This window comes from Sinohyriopsis cumingii, chromosome 5 (assembly GCF_028554795.1).
Source record: "Sinohyriopsis cumingii isolate HCF-2022 chromosome 5, ASM2855479v2, whole genome shotgun sequence".
Taxonomy (NCBI): domain Eukaryota; kingdom Metazoa; phylum Mollusca; class Bivalvia; order Unionida; family Unionidae; genus Sinohyriopsis; species Sinohyriopsis cumingii.
This window is the reverse complement of record NC_142965.1, coordinates 65,834,023-65,855,110: the sequence shown is the minus strand read 5'-3', so window position 1 is coordinate 65,855,110 and position 21,088 is coordinate 65,834,023. Positions and strand designations below refer to the sequence as shown.

The 21,088-nt window shown below is 36.9% G+C and overlaps 1 protein-coding gene across 4 annotated transcripts in view; it reads left to right on the top strand.

Moving 5' to 3' along the window:
• Positions 1 to 21,088, top strand: part of LOC149799341 (DNA-dependent ATPase/E3 ubiquitin-protein ligase HLTF-like) — a 125,037-nt gene that overhangs the window by 32,171 nt on the left and 71,778 nt on the right. For all 4 annotated transcript variants that reach the window (XR_016421161.1, XM_089958663.1, XM_089958665.1 and 1 more), the window contains exons 5-8: positions 1,953 to 2,178; positions 3,776 to 3,850; positions 6,346 to 6,511; positions 20,155 to 20,297. Coding sequence is in view for 3 of the 4 variants with exons in the window: in XM_089958663.1 (XP_089814789.1) it covers positions 1,953 to 2,178; positions 3,776 to 3,850; positions 6,346 to 6,511; positions 20,155 to 20,297 (610 nt within the window). In the remaining variant the exon portion in view is untranslated. The remainder of the gene's footprint in view (positions 1 to 1,952; positions 2,179 to 3,775; positions 3,851 to 6,345; positions 6,512 to 20,154; positions 20,298 to 21,088) is intronic.

Here is a 21,088-nt window from a genome sequence, read left to right as displayed (position 1 = left end):
TGTATGCATTTGCCATTATCTACCATCCCAGAATGGTAAATACCATAGTTTGCATAATAAATATTCCATCCATGATTGGATGAAAAGTTTTAGAAGTCAAACACTCAAAAGAACATGGATCCAGTCTGCTTTTCTGGCCAGCAGTAGTCGTTCTAGTTTGGTTTTTAACCCTAATGACATTAGAATCCTGGCTGCTATAATGATATCATTCAAACTATGTACACCTGCAGCAAAATATTGTTTTAATATCATGAGCATGTATGTGCTTCTAATAGATAATGGAATTTGATATTTTAATACTAAACATGTTAAAATAAACAGTAAGTATTGCTATCTTCACATAATATGCATTGTTATACTCTCCTTAGAGGGCCTTAAGGGAGAATAGTCCTTGACTAATGAGTCACCTTCTATAAATAAAGCATTATTATTATTATTATTATTATTATTATTTTTAATATCAGTAATACAATATATGTCAGAGTTGTGTTCCTGACCTTTCCATGATGTTGCAGAAGTATGGAAATTCCCTCTTCCATATAATATGAATTTTTCATCCTATCTTTAGATGGAAAGTTCCAGAAGACATGGTATGTTTCCTCATAGGCCTATGTGCAGCGACTGTCTCTTTCTTATGGAGGTCAACTTTGGTTGAATTCAGTTACACTCTATGTGGAAACTATTGCCTTTTAATATGTAGAACACTCTTTCATGCATGAAAAGACACTCTTTTATATTGTTCAAAATATTTACACAATCAGTCTTTTCTGTTTCTATTTGTAGGTTTTGCTCGCATAGGTTTTGAGGCATTTGTTATTACATTTTTTCAGCAGTGCCCTGTCTGCTACCCATTCCCTTTGGTAAAAGGGTGAAGTATAATTGTTCCTAATTTTGTTTTAATTCAATTATTTTTGGATAATTATAGACCTAAAATATTTGAGTAGGTGTATTCACCTTATTCATCTCTAGAATGCTTTGTGACATAAAAATAATTGTTTTGGTCCGCATATAATTTGCAAATTTTGATTTGATCATTCACGTATCTTGTTTGTCACTTTGAGGAGGTCTTACACTAGCATTTTCATCTGTTTCATCTTCAGTAAGCCACTTTGTTTAGCTAAGCCAATCGACCATTGCATATCTCAAACAGACAGCATTAGCTCAACAGTGTGGTACTAATCTATCTAACCACATAATGTAGTGGTTAAGCCCAAGTACCAAACTATATGCTTTCAGAAAACATGGTCATCTACCTATTGACATGAAGTGGAGTGAAAGGGCAAATAAAGTAGCCAAAGCTGCCCTACAGTCAACTGTTTCTGAGTGGAAGATACCATAATCTTGAAAACGCCAAATCGGCTATTACTCATTTAAAGCAAATTTGGGAAATGAGGTGGTGTTGTGCCGAACAAATATCAGACACATACCTGACTCATTCATACCTTAAAGCTCGACAGGAATGTGTACCTTGCCAGTGCCCAGAGACAATGGTGCAGATTCCTGTAATAGTGTTGATTCAAACTCATTGAAAACTGTTTGAAGAAACTGTATATATACGTACCACCCATGAAAATCCTGGAGCTTATAATGGAATGCAGTTGATACAACAAATTGTAATAATGTGATACTTGCCTCTGTTTTTATATTCTTTTCACAAGTTTGAACATCTTTACAACTTAAAGTTCATCTTGTATTTAGTTTTATATTGAAAGAAGATATATCGCACCAGCATTAATAATAAAAAATATACCAACTGTGCGTTCCAAAGCTTTTCCCGCTCCACAGTTCCAGTGCCCATGTGAATTTGTATTTATAAACTGACATATGTCAATTGCCAGGTCACTAATATCAGGACCACTTAGGCTTCTTGTTTAGGCATTTTATTATTGCCAAGAAAATTTATGATAAAGGTTTGTTGATTATTCACTCTTTATTTCATCTCTTGTTTGAAGTCATGTGCCCTGTGGAGCTTCCAACATGTATTGTATACCTGTGGACTTGACCCTTTGGGGCCTACCTCAAAAGCATCAAGCGGTTGTTGACACATTGAAGCAGGATGGGTATTTCCTGAGTAATGACGGTTCACTGAGCTTTGAGCCTGTTCCTGGTACCTCCCAAGCTGAGGGAGTGAGCCATACATGGCACAATCCGAGATGGACATATCTCACACAGGCAGAGGTAATTTTAATGTATCTTGTCTTCTGCCCATTGGATAATATGACCACCATTTGGGTAAGTAGGTTTCTAATGGTACGTTATACATATTGCTGGCTATTACCTCATGCCAAAGAAGTGGAAGCAAAGATTCTTTTCTATGGACACACTTAGGCAACAGACTTGGGCTGGCCTTCGCAATTCACAGTTATTGAACCATGATCCTTGGGTTAAGCATTAGAAGTGTAAGGAATCTATCAAGCCAATGACTTAACACCAGTAAAATATTTTTTATTATACCTCCACCTCATGGAGGTGTTTTTGAGTCCTCATATCCATCAAATTGTCTTACCATCTGTTACATAGACAAGAAGATACAAATTGGCTACTAGTTTATCTCAAGCAGCCATGGCAGAAGCTTAATATTTTATTGTCCATGTTTGTGTCCATCCATCTTGCTGCCAGAGTGTATGCCTTGGAAAGACACTTAGGTCCCATTTCCTTGGCATAATATAGTCAGTTAGTGTGTTGGCAGTCCTATTAAAATCAACCAATCATTTGTCCCTCAACCCACACCCTATATTAACATCAGTGTTAAATATTTTTACTTAGCTAAGCAAACGATGTATTTTATAAAAGGAGGGAGGTATCTTGTTGATGGATTGAAGCAACTTTTTGTACATGTTATAATCACTGTACTGCTTCAATTATTGTTGGCATTATTATCCATATTTACTTGATAATGTATCATGCCTTGCAGTGATTTATGTTTTCCCATCATATCGATAAACATTTTGGCCGTCATCCCAAGACGCATGTTTTGACCAATTAATGTACTTACATGATTTATCACTTTTGTTCATTAGAGCTCATGGGATGCTCAGTTGCCATCGTCACTAGTCCATCATCCCTCCGTCTGTTAGGAAACGTTTATTATTGCCTCCTAAGATACTTGGATCATTGCCATGAGTGTTAAAGAAACGTTCATCCCATTGTTTATTTGAATAATGTCCTCAAAAATAGCTATGTTGGTTATAGCTGTCATTGCATTATAATCTATATATCATTACCTTTATAGCTATATATCCATGCCTTTATAGCTATATGTCCATGCCTTTATAGCTATATGTCCATGCCTTTATAGCTGTATGTCAATGCCTTTATAGCTTCATGTCATGCTTTTATAGCTAGGTCATAGACTTTATAGATATGTCATTGCCATTATACCTTTATGCCATGCCTTTATAGCTAGATCATTACATTTATAGCTATAAGTCATTGCCTTTATAGTTATGTCATTGCCATTACAGTCTTTATGCCAGTGCCTTTATAGCTATATGTCATTGCCCCTATAGCTATATGTCAATGCTTATGTAACTAAGTTATTGCCTTTAGAGTCTATATGACAATGCTTTTAGAACAATATGACAATGCTTATAACAGTGCTATTATAGTTATGTCATTGCCTTTATAGCTATATATCTATGCTTGTATAGCTATAAGTCAACGCCTAAGCTACATGTCAACACCTTTATAGCATTATGGGCATACATTTATAGCTGCACGTATTGCCTTTATAGTCTATATGTCAATGTCTTTATAAGTTATTGCATATTTTTAGGTCAGGAATGAACTGGATAAATTATTTGAGAATATCAAAGAAGAGGACAAGACCAGCACTACAGAACCAGCGGAGGTATGATCATATGAATTGCAGTGAAAAATCTCATTGAGTGACGTCTGCTTTTATAAAATCAAATTTAAATGTACAACTCAAATGACAACATCGAGATGATATAATATGTAGTAAGTACATTATAGTGCTGCGATCTAAAATAAAATGAGGACAAGAGCTTGCATAAAGTGATGAGACACCAGTATTAAAAATGGTGGGCATTGTATGTGTTTTAATGCTTCCTGTAAATGTATTTCAAAAGGCATCAAAAAGATGCTTTCATGTTGGAATTTTGTACACTAAAATTATGCATAAAACATTCAGTTTTCATATGGGTCAACATGTAAAGCAGCTTATTGGACAGTATTATTGCCATTACAAACATTAATGAAATGGCCAGGGGATGGTTAGGTCCATGGAGTTGACTATCTGGCTTTTTTAAATATCGGAATGGTGTTGAGCAATATATATTTGGCTCAGTGAGCATCATCTGCCAGGCACATTGAACATAGAGGCTGATATTCAATTGCACAAATTAAACATGATTCTGACTACAGGTTGAGGCCTGAAAATTTCTATGACAGTAATATACTTTGGTGAATATGATACTGATCGTTTTGCCTCAAGACTGTATTGTCAGCTACCAACATAAACTTCATACAAACCAGAAACTTAAACGTCACATGTTCATACCGTTTCTGTATCTTGGAGTATTTCTTCTATGATGTGTTCTTTCCTTTCTCGGTGTAATTCTTAGAGGTCTACATAAACTGTAGGAGGGAGAGGGCAGTTGATGATAATAGCATCAATTTTGATACTAAGCCATGTTTCCCCAGACTACTGTCGTTTGTGTCAGATCGGTTAGACATGCTGCTCAGGATTTCTGAGATTCTGTTTCTTACACAGCACTCACCATAGTTTATCCATTGAAAAACCTCTGCATGAAAGTATTTCAGTTTTCAGGAAGGCTATGGAAAACAAACTTTTAGCAGTCAATTTCTTATATATTATGCTGAAATTGGAAACTATCAACACAGTTATAATATAGAACATATCTCCATCGATTGCATTGCTTTTATGACTACAACCTGATCATTCCATTTTGCGCATTTGTGTATTTTGTTTTAAAATCCTTTTCTGCTCTTTCCTAATAAATAAGGATACAGTGCTATCAATACATTGATATCTTAGCACAGTAGTTTTGTCAGATGGTTCAGATTAATTGCAACACCCATTGCTTGAATGTTGTAGGTGACGATTGTTTAACAAGAGACCTAATTTCTCGAAGCATGTTAATATTGTGCTATGATAGTTACAATAGCTTTCACCCGTTTGTAAACTTCCCTATCAATTTTCCTCATGCACATTGGTTTTGCTTCTGGCATTGTTTTCTAGGCAAAGAGGGCAAACCCTTCATTTTTTAGTCTTAGTAATTTACATTTAAATACGTTCAGAGTTATCTTTATAGTCGATGATTTTAAGCAAGCATGTGCAGCGTATCATATGGAAAAAATTTGCAAAGCAGCTTATGCACCAAACAGAGAACATTGTACAGGCACTTTTGTAAATATTTAGATAGGAAAATCAGTATTAGGAATGAAGAAACCAATTTAATTGCTAGCTACCATGCACATTTTCAGACCAAGAACAGGGATACCGTTTCAAGATGGCTAAAAGCCACCTTACAAGCTGCTGCTACCAGTACTCATATTTTGCACTACATGGTACATGAATGACACTCACTGGTGCTACTTTTCAGACAAGGTGCATGTGGTTACAACATCAAGAACAGCTGGCTGGAGGAAAGACTCTATATTCCTGAAATATTATCAGAAACGTGTCTCATCTAACTTGACTCATAGGCAAAACACTTTTGAATCAGCTCCAGCCAATTGGTATTAAAATCAGCACATGTATTTATCATGTTCAGTTGACTCTTCATAAATAAATTCTCATGATTTTACGATGCACAATAATTGGTCTTTTTACCTTACTATATGTCTCTAGTAGGATACTCTCTAAATATCTCCTGGGGTCCCTTAGCGTAGGAAAGAGTAAATGAAACTGACTAATTAAAGGAAACTTACCGAATTGAAGTTTGATGGCAATTTCATTAAATCTATAGTATATTAAGGGATCACATGCCTCCCTCCCTATCTTTCATCTAGTATCATGTGACCTATGCATCATCTTGTGTGATCCCTAATGGTAACTATTGTTAATGGTAGATGCATTTTTCACACTGTGCATTAAGTTATTATGAAGGTACAGACTGAATGCAAGAACTGACTTTTATTGGATCATGAATTAATTAGACCAATCATTAGATGCCTTGTAAATCTTTGAAGAATGAATTTCATATTTGATTACATCATCGAGGTGTTATGCAAGCATTCCAGGGATAGAATAAAGTGAAACTTAGTTGGTCAGGAATGATATAATGTAATTTGAAGTACAGTACGTTTGCTAGATAACGTTAAGAAGAATCTTTTATCCCTTCATATTTATTACCACAGGCTATAGGAAGCAAACTGTACCCCCATCAGAAACAAGCTTTAAACTGGATGATAAAGAGAGAAAATGGAAGCAGTTTGCCCCCATTTTGGGAGGAGCGAGCAGGAACATATTTTAACTCAATCACCAATTGCAACTACACTGAGAGACCAAAAAGTGTGCAAGGAGGTAAAATGTTTTTATATTTTGTCACCCTTAGATGCTGCAGGTTTATTTATGGATGTGCAGTTTAAATGCAAAACATTTCCTTGATTTAATAAGTAATTTGATGTTACTGTCATTTGTCATGAATATATTGTCTGATAGACAATAACTGAAATGATGTCATTTTAGCCAAATGGATTAGAGAATATGTCTTCCCCTGGCCTTCCCCTCTGTCTAACCCTTTAACATGCTGGATTGCCGACATCTGTTATAATGTACCTAGTTCAATTTGTGATTATAACCATTTGTTCTATCTCATTTGCCTCACATTATTAATGGATTCACCTTGACAGATATGTCATTGCTGAATATATCTGAAAATTTCAGTAAAACATCAGTAGGATTGTCATACAGGATATACAGGGCTGATAATACAATCTGGGTTGCAGTCCAAACATGCACATTGCATAGTTTGATAGCATATGCTAAGAAACTATGCAGTTGCATCCAATCTTAGAACAGCTGCCATCAGAATTGTACCCAATTGTACCCCTTTTAATTAAAATATTGCAAATGAAAGGTTCTGTTAACAAAAATGTTTCTGAAAGATCGATATATTTTAAAGTAAATGTGTATCATTATTATAACTAAATCAACCTGATGTCTAAATGAACCTTGCTGTTTATTTCAGTCCTAATGTAAATCAATTTAATTGAAATCAGATCTTGAGAGTCCTATGTATAAATATGATGGAAACTGATAATAGGTCATGTTATGTTTACCTTGTGGTTCCCGAATAAAAAATAGCCTTCCACATATCTCAGTGTGACACACGCAAATCTTGACATATTATTCCTAGCACAAAATGTAATGCTTTATCTCAGGGGTCTCCAACTCCAAATACCCTGAGGGCTGCATGAGGGCTTTTTCGATGGCCCAAAGGTCACACCACCTTTGTTATTCCTCATGTCACCTTGGGATGCCAATCATTTTGCAGGCCACATGATGCGGCTTTGCGGGCCGCATGTTTGAGGCCCCTACTTTATCTGATACATACATGTGACAAAGCCAGGATTACAACAACCCAGTAGAGTTTAAAGTTTATCGGTATATTGACTCCTAAACCAGCAGACTTTTTGGGGCATAAATTGAAAGTTCTTCAAGTGCATTGAAACTGAAACAACTACATATTTTGTCATAATATGTATTCTCTTCATAATATAATCAAACAAATAAAATTGGACATAAACATTATTCATATTCATATGGCAATGCTGCAATAATATAAGGCATTGTATATCTTACCAAAAAATCTCTGCAAAGATGTAGCAATTTTTTCATTCCAATCACAAGATCACTGTGTGCTTAATGTTTGTTCATTATTGGTCAGTGATTTGTAAATAATGTATTACATAACTACCTTTAGTCCAAGATAATTTATTATCTTTTAAGGTAATGCTCATTTGTAAACAACATGTTTACTGGTGTTTAGAAACTTGGTTGTTCCTTTAGAAAAGATGTTGTCTACCTATGTTTGTCATGTTGTTTACCTAAACTTAAGTAAGAGACCAGCTTAGAATATTTCTGGAAATGCACTTTTGACTCACATCCTGACAGTCTTATTTTGTCTTAGTTTTTCGTATCAGGATGACATATTCAGAAAGTATTCATTTTTATCTTTCATTTCATTTGTGTTTAGAATTAATTTGGAGAGGAATCATTCATTTAAATTATTTGTTGGAATTACAAAGTGCTCATTGACATATTGAACTAAATCAATACTTTGGGATTATTGTGAATTCATTAAAGGACATTCTGAATTGTATCATTTGTGGTGCATCAAGACTGTTTCTGTATCAGCTCATCCAAAACTATTATCAGATCAGCCCATTCAACACTGGAATTCATTTGGAACACTCACTTTACCTTGAACTTAAAACATTGAGGATATTTGGGATTTAATTAATGGATCTACAGGTTCATTTTAAATTTTTGACATTGTATTCTGGGAAACAAATTGCTCTTTGAGTTTGACCAAACTTTTTGGTTTTCATTTTTCTTTCATTTTAATACCGTAGAGTCCTAACATGTGATATCCACTGTGATTTTTTGGCTTCACTCGTAACAGATCCTCATGAAGTTTCCTGATCAAGATTTTACCCTAAATTACTTGTATTTTGCAAAGAATTGAAAATGTCATCTCAAATCAGCATTGGAATGTTTTAATGACACAACTATGTCCAACCGGTAAAGAAGTTCTAACTTCATTGTTTTTCCTGCTGCTGGGTTATTAAGATTGCTAACCGTGCTCCAACACACCTTCACATTCACCCAATGGAGGAGGTTCCTGACTTGGACTTCAGATGTATTCCTGAGCAAAGATGCCTGCACAGAGGGACAAAGGGGACACTTGCATGCCTTCCCTAGCTTTCACCTCTTAACATGTTTTGGCCTATATCCATAAACCTTAATAGCTGACCACTACATGTTTGCCCTCCCCTACTCAAATAATTCTTCTGGTGCCCCTGTTCCTGAGTCTCACCCTAAACAGCTTCTTTCCCCACATGGCCCATAACACTGGACAACAAATTTTTACAAAAGTCATGTTACTGAAATAAAATTAGTCAATTCTTATCAATTTTTATGTGCTGAACACGAATATGACAGTCAAATTGCAAAATTGGCTCTAGTTTTTTTGTAACCTGCAAGAAATTAATGTTTACATAACGAAATGCATTCCAATAGTAAAAGGTCAACTGTAATAGCCTACCTATAAAAAATCAAGTCATTGACTACATCTTAGATTTCTTCGCCTGTCTCTTGTACAGCTGTTCGGGAGCATCTCTGAGGAGTGTCCAGCAGTAGTCAGCCAGCATTGTAGTGGACCATTTTCCCTGGTATCTTTGTTCCATTGTTGCGATATCTTGATGAAAACGTTCGCCGTGTTCATCACTAACAATACCACAGTTGCTAGGAAAGAAATCCAAATGGGAATGAAGGAAGTGAATCTTTAGAGACATATTGCAGCCAAGTTTCTTATACTTCATCAACATGTCTTCTACTAGTTCCTTATAGTTTTCTGCCCTAACATTTCCAAGGAAGTTTGTAGAAACTAGGCGAAAAGCATTCCATGCTTGTTTCGCGTCACCTTCCAGCAAGTTGTTGAACCGGTCATCTTTGAAAAGCTCTCGAATCTGAGGACCCACAAAAACTCCCTCTTTAATCTTTGCTTCGCTGAGTCGAGGGAATTTTTCATGCAGGTATCGGAATGCTGGCAAAGTCCGGTCAATGGCTTTCACGAAGTTCTTCATCAAACCTAGTTTGATGTGAAGGGGTGGTAGCAAGATTTTCTGAGCCTCAACCAGAGCTGGGTGTTGGATATTCTTCTCTCCAATGGCTACATTCTGCCTGTGAGTCCATTCCTTCCTCATGTAGTGCATTTCCCTTGCTCGGCTATCCCACTCGCATAAGAAACACATGTATTTTGTATATCCTTGCTGCAGTCCCATTAAAAGGGCAACTACCTTCAAATCACCACAGAGGTGCCAGCTGTACTTGTTATACTCAGTGGAATTCAGTAGCTGCCTTAAGTTATCGTATGTCTCTTTCATGTGGACAGCATACGCTACTGGAATAGATGGAAGAATGTTTCCATTGTGCAAAAGCACAGCCTTGAGACTCAGTTTCGAAGAGTCCACAAATAGTCTCCATTCTTGTGGGTCATGAGTGATTTTTAAAGCATTCATGAGGCCCTCAATATCGGAACAGAATATCAGATTACTTTCCTTTCTGAAGAAAGGCTCCAATTGCTGGTGGCGCTTTCGATATGCAGTAATTGTGACATCTTCTTCTAGAAGATTCCATTGTTGGAGTCTTGATCCTAGCAATTCTGCCTTGTTCTTTGATAAGTCCAAATCACGAATCAGGTCATTTAGTTCTTCCTGTGTTATTCTGTGTGGGGTTGATGATGCACCACAGTGAAAATCTGGATCACTGCATGCTGATGGACCAGGAGAAGAACAGGTCGACTCACCTTTGTCTTCGTCAGATGAATCAAGAGAATATTCTGCTGGAGGTTCTGGAATAGGAAGTCCCTCACCATGTGGAACTGGTCTCAATGCAGACGGAATGTTTGGGTAGACTATTCTCGACTTCTTTCGCTTCGTTATTCCGCCGGAAAGAGGAGGAACCAAGCAGAAGTAACAGTCATTTAGGTGGTTGCTTGGCTCTCTCCACACCATTGGGACTGCAAACGGCATTGATGACCTTTTGCAATTCAACCACTGTGAAAGCTGTGTTGTACATGTAGCACAGCATATATGCGGAGCCCAAGGCTTGTCTTGGTCACCAACCTTGCATCCGAAGTAAAGATGATATGCCTTCTTCACTTGAGAATTGATACTTTTCTTCTGGTTGGCAAATGTCACTTCCCCACAAATATAGCAAAAATTGTCCGCGGTATTAACACACTTTCGAGGCATTACTGTTCTTTATTGTACGTAAATGGATAAAATAATAAGTTTTATGTAACAGTAGCTTGAACTGTCTCGCACAACGCCTAAAATATTTTAAATGCTGAACCTATCTGATTGGGCTTTATATAGTACACTGCTTACGTCAGCTTCAGCAGCCGCCTGGCATTAGTATAATAGGCCTACACATGTCTAGTACACTGCTGACGTCAACTTACTTCAGCAGCCGCATGGCATTAGTATTGCATTGCATCAGAAAATGATGCAATCAACTGTGGATGATGTGAGCATGATGGTATTATGCAATGTTACATCATTATTCCGGATGTTGCTGCAGTCCTACTGGAGAAATTTACACAGTGAAACACAGAAAATGAGGTATATGAATATCTTCAAAACGAGAGCCAATACAAATTTTTCACGGTTATATTCGTGTTCGGCACACCAAAATACTACAGATTAGGGCCTTTTCAAGTCAGTAATGATTTCACTGTTGACCAGTGTAATCAAACAAATGCTGGCAGGTCTCACCACTGTATATATATAAAACTGATTTAGACAAAATAAATAATGAAAAATACATTGTGCATTATGTTTTATTAATAATTTATCCAAGATTAATTATCTTGTAATATATTGTTCAATTATATATTTTATCTAGGAATTGAACTTAATCTATGTGCATTAAAACTTCAAAAATGTTTAAGAAATACAAAAGATACATTTAAAACACAAGATGCAAACTCGGGACATTTATTTCTCACCCTTCAATTCTGATATTCAGGCATTCTTAAATTTATACTATTTTTTAGCAAGTGGTTCTTGGCATTGGGAGAAATCACACATTTTGGCATTTTCCATGAATTGAACAAAATATGTAAGAACTGTTCTTAAATATTCCTCAGAAAACATCTTGAACAATACAGTAAAAATTAAAAATGACCCCAAAAAATCAAATTACTTACTCTATTGTCTTTGTCGAAATCATTTATTATTATCGGTCTTGATCTCGTCTCTCTTCACCAAATGTTTGCTGATTTTCATCAAAGCATCAGAGGATATTGATTGTAACTTCATTTATCATATTTCGACTACATGAACAGACTTAAAGACTTAATAACGTTAACTTCCTTATTACTTTCAGCATGATTTTGTTTTGTAATTTCATGGTGTTTGTTTTTGTAATCTTTAAGTATTATCTAATATTGTAAAGCGCTAAGAGCTTCTAAGGATTAGGCGCTGTACTAAGTCCACTTTACTGTTGTTGTTGTTATTATAATTATTATTATTATTATTATTTGTAACACCTTCAAAAACATCCCGCATTTGGCCTTAAAGTCAACGAATTTTGCCAATTAGGTAATCAATTAAAATTTTGTTGTTTACACTTGCCTACTGTTATTTAACTACAATGACATTCACTTTGCCATGCATCATGACAGCGGTTGATGTACAGGTTGAAAATGTTCAGTCCTTAATATACAGATTCTGGCTGGTTCTCTATTCCAATGTGTAGGTAGAACACAACAAATACCGTTTTTTGTGGTTCTTAAATATTCTGTAGTAAAATAATCGTCTAATATTCAAATGTGAAAGATCCAGTTCTAAAAAGGTATGTGCAGTAAACAGCCTGTAATTTGACAAGCCACTAAAATAATTGGACATGGAATTCCAGAAGTCAATATATATATATATGTTATCGTCAGCTCTCCACATAGGACTGTGGGTCCTGATTTGAATCAGATTGAATGCTGAATGCAGGAAAACAGTCTACTAGATCCCAAATATACCAAAACCACACACACCTACATAAATACATACATACATACATACATACATACATGCAACATGCATACATACATGCATACATACATACATACATACATACATACATACATACATACATATATACATATCTTCCTAGCTCTGCAGTACATAATAATCATTTTAAGAACCACTAAACCAAGTATTGGTGAAGAGAGACCTACAGGTCTGACAGGAGGTTTTAGTTTAGATATTGTTAATATTTTTTATCGATTTATCATTTCATCCATTCATCAGTTTTTCGTTTGCTGGAGCATTACAGGAGTTTCATGAAAAAATCAAGTTTTAACTTTTTTATGTGTTTGTATGTTTTTCCATCCACCCATTATCCACACTTTAGTTTTCAGGATAAAACTCTCAAACTGTTCAAGATGTCTATTGAGTACACTTAATAGACTTACAATTCACAATGCCTCTTTTTCAGTATTATTGATTTGTTTTCTAATTTGTCTTTTTATCATCCATTCATCATGAACATATTCATTTTTGAGCAAACGTGGTTGTTGTTGTTGTAGGGTTTAATGCCATTTTTCAGCACAAGATAGACTATACATAGCAGCCAGTATAATTGGTGGAGGAAGAACCCTGGAAAACCCCGGGAAGAACCACTGACCCACGAGAAGCTACTGGCAGGCTTTCTCATGTACCAACGTTAGCCGAGCCTGAGACTCGAACTCACACAGACAGAGGTGAGATGGCAGTGATCCATAACGGTGAGTGCTTTAGACCACTCGGTCACTCTGGGCCTCTTTGAGCAAAAGTAGTAATGAGTATCACTTACCTTCATATCTTGTTGTATACAGACTTTGTTTATATGAAATCTTTGATATAATCGTTCTGTCTTCTGGGCAGACAATTTGTACAGCGATGGATGTAGATGAATCCTGGGAATATTATAAAAGAGTGTTGAACAACAAATGTGATGCAGAAGAAACAAAGAGCGTTGAAATACAAATGTGATGAAGAAGAAGAAGAAAAAAAAATGACTACATAATTGTGGTAGATCAAGACATTCAAGAATATTAGAATTTTGTTTAGAATAATATTATATATTCTATACTTTTGGACTTGTGAAATTACATTTAGGATTATTGGAATTTAATTCACAATAGCTAAAGTGTGTTTTGAATTTTCATTTAGTGTTTGGTGGAAATACATTGTTTGTTGAACTTTATTTATATTGTTGGTTTCACTTTCTTTTTGTAACATATTTTAAGACCTAGATACATAACACTATAGGTGTGTAGCTATGATGGTTTTGTTAGCCATTCATGTTGGAATTTCTCTGACAAGGTTGTGGCATTCAGCAGATGTAATGCAAGTTGTTTCATGTCTACTTTTTCAGCATCAACTGTGTTTTCGTGATTATTGTCTGTAGGTAAATATCAAGATGGTCTTACCAATTTCAGGCTATAAAGGTTAGCAGTGAGTGCGTTAGATTCATTTAGGTTACTAATCTTGAGTATATATTACCTCTAAAGCCTTTATGTACTACCAAGGCGCAACAAGAGTCAGTAACATTGTTTGTGGACCAGTGGTGCAGATATGAGCTTCTGATTAACATGGAATTTCATTAGCTTCTGTTAGTGTCTAGTTGGTCATAGATGAAAATGGTGCCAATCGGAAATCACAATAGCCAGCTCGAACATCTTGTTGTTACTCTGAAATTTATGACTGACCATGCAGATAAATATTGGATTTTCACTAAAAGACTTTGGGTGATGTCTAGTTTGATGTCATGGCAGACATCTCAAAAATCTTGTGATTGCTACTTCTCCAGAATGTAAAGTTGTACCGGTCTGAGGTCTCTAGCAAATGACTTCTTATGATGTCTAGTTGATCATACATGAAACTGTTACCAGACGGACATGCAGTAAGACATCTACCAATGTTTCTTAATTCCTTATCCCTAAATGAAAAAGGTGCTAATTCAGTCTCATTTTTTTGTGTTATGGTGGCAACCACTACTTTTTGTAGAAATTTTAATTGTACTGACATGGGGTTGTCAGTAAATGACATCTTGTGCTATGTAATTGGTTCTAAATGAAAACGATCTTCAACAGACCTACAGTATGGCCACATGTGTAACCATCAACAGACCTACAATATGGCCACATGTGTAACCATCAACAGACCTACAATATGGCCACATCTGTAACCATCAACAGACCTACAATATGGCCACATGTGTAACCATCAACAGACCTACAGTATGGCCACATGTGTAACCGTCAACAGACATACAGTATGGCCACATGTGTAACCATCAACAGACCTACAATATGGCCACATGTGTAACCATCAATTGACATACACTATGGCCACATGTGTAACCATCAACAGACCTACAGTATGGCCACATGTGTAACCATCAACAGACCTACAGTATGGCCACATGTGTAACCATCAACAGACCTACAGTATGACCACATGTGTAACCATCAACAGACCTACAATATGGCCACATGTGTAACCATCAACAGACCTACAATATGGCCACATGTGTAACCATCAACAGACCTACAATATGGCTACATGTGTAACCATCAATAAACATACACTATGGCCACATGTGTAACCATCAACAGACCTACAATATGGCCACATGTGTAACCATCAACAGACCTACAATATGGCCACATGTGTAACCATCAACAGACCTACAATATGGCCACATGTGTAACCATCAACAGACCTACAATATGGCCACATGTGTAACCATCAGTAGACATACACTATGGCCACATGTGTAACCATCAACAGACCTACAGTATGGCCACATGTGTAACCATCAACAGACCTACAGTATGACCACATGTGTAACCATCAACAGACCTACAATATGGCCACATGTGTAACCATCAACAGACCTACAGTATGACCACATGTGTAACCATCAACAGACCTACAATATGGCCACATCTGTAACCATCAACAGACCTACAGAATGGCCACATGTGCAACCATCAACAGATGAACAGTATGGCCACATGTGTAACCATCAACAGACCTACAGTATGGCCATATGTGTAACCATCAACAGACCTACAATATGGTCACATGTGTAACCATCAACAGACGTACAGTATGGCCACATGTGTAACCATCAACAGACCTACAATATGGCCACATCTGTAACCATCAACAGACCTACAGTATGGCCACATCTGTAACCATCAACAGACCTACAGTCTGGCCACATGTGTAACCATCAACAGACCTACAGTATGACCACATGTGTAACCATCAACAGACCTACAATATGGCCACATGTGTAACCATCAACAGACCTACAATATGGCCACATGTGTAACCATCAACAGACCTACAATATGGCCACATGTGTAACCATCAACAGACCTACAATATGGCCACATGTGTAACCATCAGTAGACATACACTATGGCCACATCTGTAACCATCAACAGACCTACAGTATGGCCACATGTGTAACCATCAACAGACCTACAGTATGGCCACATGTGTAACCATCAACAGACCTACAATATGGCCACATGTGTAACCATCAACAGACCTACAGTATGGCTACATGTGTAACCATCAACAGACCTACAATATGGCCACATGTGTAACCATCAACAGACCTACAGTATGGCCACATGTGCAACCATCAACAGATGTACAGTATGGCCACATGTGTAACCATCAACAGACCTACAGTATGGCCACATCTGTAACCATCAACAGACCTACAGTATGGCCACATGTGCAACCATCAACAGATGTACAGTATGGCCACATGTGTAACCATCAACAGACCTACAGTATGGCCACATGTGTAACCATCAACAGACCTACAATATGGCCACATGTGTAACCATCAACAGACGTACAGTATGGCCACATGTGTAACCATCAACAGACCTACAATATGGCCACATCTGTAACCATCAACAGACCTACAGTATGGCCACATGTGTAACCATCAACAGACCTACAATATGGCCACATGTGTAACCATCAACAGACCTACAATATGGCCACATGTGTAACCATCAACAGACCTACAATATGGCCACATGTGTAACCATCAACAGACGTACAGTATGGCTACATGTGTAAAAATCAACAGACGTACAGTATGGCCACATGTGTAACCATCAATAGACATACAATATGGCCACATGTGTAACCATCAACAGACCTACAATATGGCCACATGTGTAACCATCAACAGACCTACAATATGGCCACTTGTGTAACCATCAACAGACGTACAGTATGGCCATATGTGTAACCATCAACAGACGTACAGTATGGCCACATGTTTAACCATCAACAGACATACAGTATGGCCACATGTGTAACCATCAACAAACCTACAATATGGCCATGTGTGTAACCATCAACAGACGTACAGTATGGCCACATGTGTAACCATCAACAGACCTACAGTATGGCCACATGTTTAACCGTCAACAGACGTACAGTATGGCCACATGTGTAACCATCAACAGATGTACAGTATGGCCACATGTGTAACCATCAATAGACATACAATATGGCCACATGTGTAACCATCAACAGACCTACAATATGGCCACATGTGTAACCATCAACAGACCTACAATATGGCCATATGTGTAACCATCTACAAACCTACAATATGGCCACATGTGTAACCATCAACAGACCTACAATATGGCCACATGTGTAACCATCAACAGACATACAGTATGGCCATATGTGTAACCATCAACAGACGTACAGTATGGCCACATGTTTAACCGTCAACAGACATACAGTATGGCCACATGTGTAACCATCAACAGACCTATAATATGGCCATGTGTGTAACCATCAACAGACGTACAGTATGGCCACATGTATAACCATCAACAGACGTACAGTATGGCCACATATTTAACCGTCAACAGACGTACAGTATGGCCACATGTATAACCATCAACAGACGTACAGTATGGCCACATGTGCAACCATCAACAGACCTACAATATGGCCATGTGTGTAACCATCAACAGACGTACAGTATGGCCACATGTGTAACCATCAACAGATGTACAGTATGGCCACATGTGTAACCATTAACAGACCTACAGTATGACCACATGTGTAACTATCAACAGACCTACAGTATGGCCACATCTGTAACCATCAACAGACATACAATATGGCCACATGTGTAACCATCTTTAAAATCTTGTCATAGTTACCTATCCTAAGTAGATATTCAAACATACATGGTTTTAGCTGAAAGATTTCCAATGATATCTAGTTGGTCCGAAATGAAAGGGTTGATGATCAGTCATGGCCATCTTGAAAGTCTTGTTAATATTCCTTCACTTGAAGTGACTGCCATATCGACATGGGGTTTTCACTGAAATACGTTTCACTATATATAACTCGTTCTAGAGACATGATGGCATTGTTTCCTCCCAACATTGAAAAATCTCATAGTAGTTATTTTTCTTAACCAATGGTAATAGTCCAAAACATATTTAGCAAACAAACTTTCGCTTGTGCAATGTAGTGATTTCTTTATTAAAATGTTTGCTGATCAAACCTCAGAAAGGGCCTCTTTGATAGCTATTCTGAAAATATGTGTATGGCTAAATCTCTTGAACATCTAGTCTTACTGACATTAGTTTTCCACTAAAACACTAGCATAGCTTTTGAGAATTCCTGAAGCACTGAGTTATGTTTCGGCAAACAATCTTCACATAAAAAAGTTGCCAAAAGCACAATATCAAACTGTATTTAAGACTGTTATGAGGAAGTCTGGTATTTATACCTGTCTTCCAGGCTCATAGCACAAGGGCTGCATCTGTTTCTGCAGCCTGTGAAAAAGTGGTACAATTGGGTACAATTCCGAAGGCAGCTGGCTGGGCTAGTGCTTGTACTTTCAGGAAATTCTATCACAAGCCTGTTACAGACCAGACTGAATTCAATACAAAAGTCTTATCTGCATCCAGAATATGTGTAATGGTCATGTAATGTACATTTTAAATTTGAGTTGTCTGGTTTAATACCAACATATAAAAGTTTTCTTGTTTTTTTGTTTTAGTTGTTGGTAATCTATTCTGTAAATGGAAGCCTTGCTCTAAAATCTCATGGGATCATGAGGCAATTATGGGGCAAGTGAAATTGATAAATTATTCTGGACTTACCAAGTCAAACTTTGATTGTAATTTCATGAACCCCATAAGTGCCTTAGTGATCACATGCCCACCCTTAATACTTCACACCCAATAAAACATTGAGGCTTTCATTTCTTTGCTCTCAAGACTGACCAGCCATATGACCAACATCATCTCACTCAAATGGCACTCATCTGAACCCAAACATTCACCCCAAAATATTAGTGTTAGATTTAACACATTAACCCCTGGAGGTTTTTGTCATTTTTGTCTGAAATTCGAGTAGGAAACAAATTTTGAAAGCTATTTCTGAATACATCCTAAAACACCAACTTCCAAGTGATCTTCTAATAACATACTGCCTAGCTGTGTTAGAAACATCGCTTTTCTTTGGCTCTTTGGCTCACACGTGAGCAGAAGGGTAGAAGTTGGAGTTCGTTTGGGGTCTTTTTTTCCATTTTTTTTTGTTGGTTAACAGACCCATTATTTTCATATCAAGACCATTCTTTATTCCAAATGCCCATCTTATCCTACTTTTTGCAATGCTTCATCTGTCTGTTTGTAGTTCATACTGGTCTGCCTTAGATCTGAGACTAAAAAGTCTAAAATCCAGACACAAAATCAGATTCTGACCACGGACGAATCTTAGGTAGAAAAAAAATCGAGTAAAACAAATTAGGTTTTTCCCTCTGTATTTTGTAGTGCAACTAGAAATTCCAGATTATTTGGTATAATTGTACAGCTACATCTATCTAACTTGCTATAATACCAACCACTTTAGTGTATCATACATGACCTTGACGCTACAGAGCTCAGCAGTAGGATACTACCTCCTGCCACATAAACTGATCACCAGGGGTTAATGTGTTAACCAAACTTGGCATGTTATGTCTTGAAACGTTTTGAGACAAATTAAAGTAAATGATATCCATGCTATCCATGATATCAGATTCAAGGTCAAAAGACATGTAAAAAAATGTATGTACTGCACTCATGGACATTTTGTTAGTATATAAAAAGAAACAATATTGTTATCTAATTTGGTATGTTGTAGTTTCTTATGGAATGGTTTCAACACTCAGTAGCTAATTATATGCAAAATGTTTGAGGTTGCAGGCAAGAGAAGGCATTCCTCGGATTGAGCGAAAGTGTCGTTCAGGTCATTAGAGTCTTTGAGTCAATGCCATTCAAATTACCAAAAGGTTACTATACCATCACAACTATTAAGAATTTTTAACTATTGTATTTGCAGGAATACTTGCTGATGACATGGGACTGGGTAAGACACTGGAGATGATTGCTCTGATTTTAACCAACTTTGAAGATAACATGCCCTTAGCTGTGCGTGTACCAGGAACTATCAGAGACTCCTGTAAGACAAAGCAGGTTACCAAGGTAATGTACACCCAAAATTCTTGTAAATAATCTGAGGCTTATATTAATCATAAATAATTATTTTCAGCTTATTATTCAAGTAGACTTACAGTGTATGAGCAAATGTATAAACAGACTGGCAATGGAAGAAAGTATTTCTATAGTAATTGAAACTGACAGTGAATGTTAGTAACAAGTATAAATACTGAACTACTTCAAAGTTTTCTATAGCCATCCCCAGGCGTTTTTGCCGTTATATTACTCTTTACCATCATTGTTTACTGCGCGTTTACATGACACAACTTCATGCTTAAGGTTTATTAAAAATGTCTACTTGTTTACAACATTTTAACACAAGGTTGTTCATAGCAGAGGCCGCTTGATTGAGGTTTATTAGCTCTACTGGGCAGATGCCAGAGGAACTTATGGGATTGCATGTTGTTCATCATCCATTGTCTGTCGTTCATTTTCCGTTGGTCCGTTAGCACAAGTTTGCTATCACTACATCTCATAAAATATGTGTGTGATTAGCATGAAATTTGGCCAATACATTCATACCATCGTCTAGTTGTTCTCAAATCAAAATGGTACCAATCTGATGTCCATGAGGGCCGCTTCAATGGTGATCTCGAAAATACTACTATCTATATTCTTGATGAATGCATCATCATGCAAGTTTGATTAGAAGACATCTTAAGATATTTATTGGCCCAATATGAAATGTTGAACTGATTTCTAATGGTGTCTGGTTAGTCATATTTGGTCATATAGCAGGAGAGCTCATGGGTAGTACCGCTCTCCTTCCACCCATT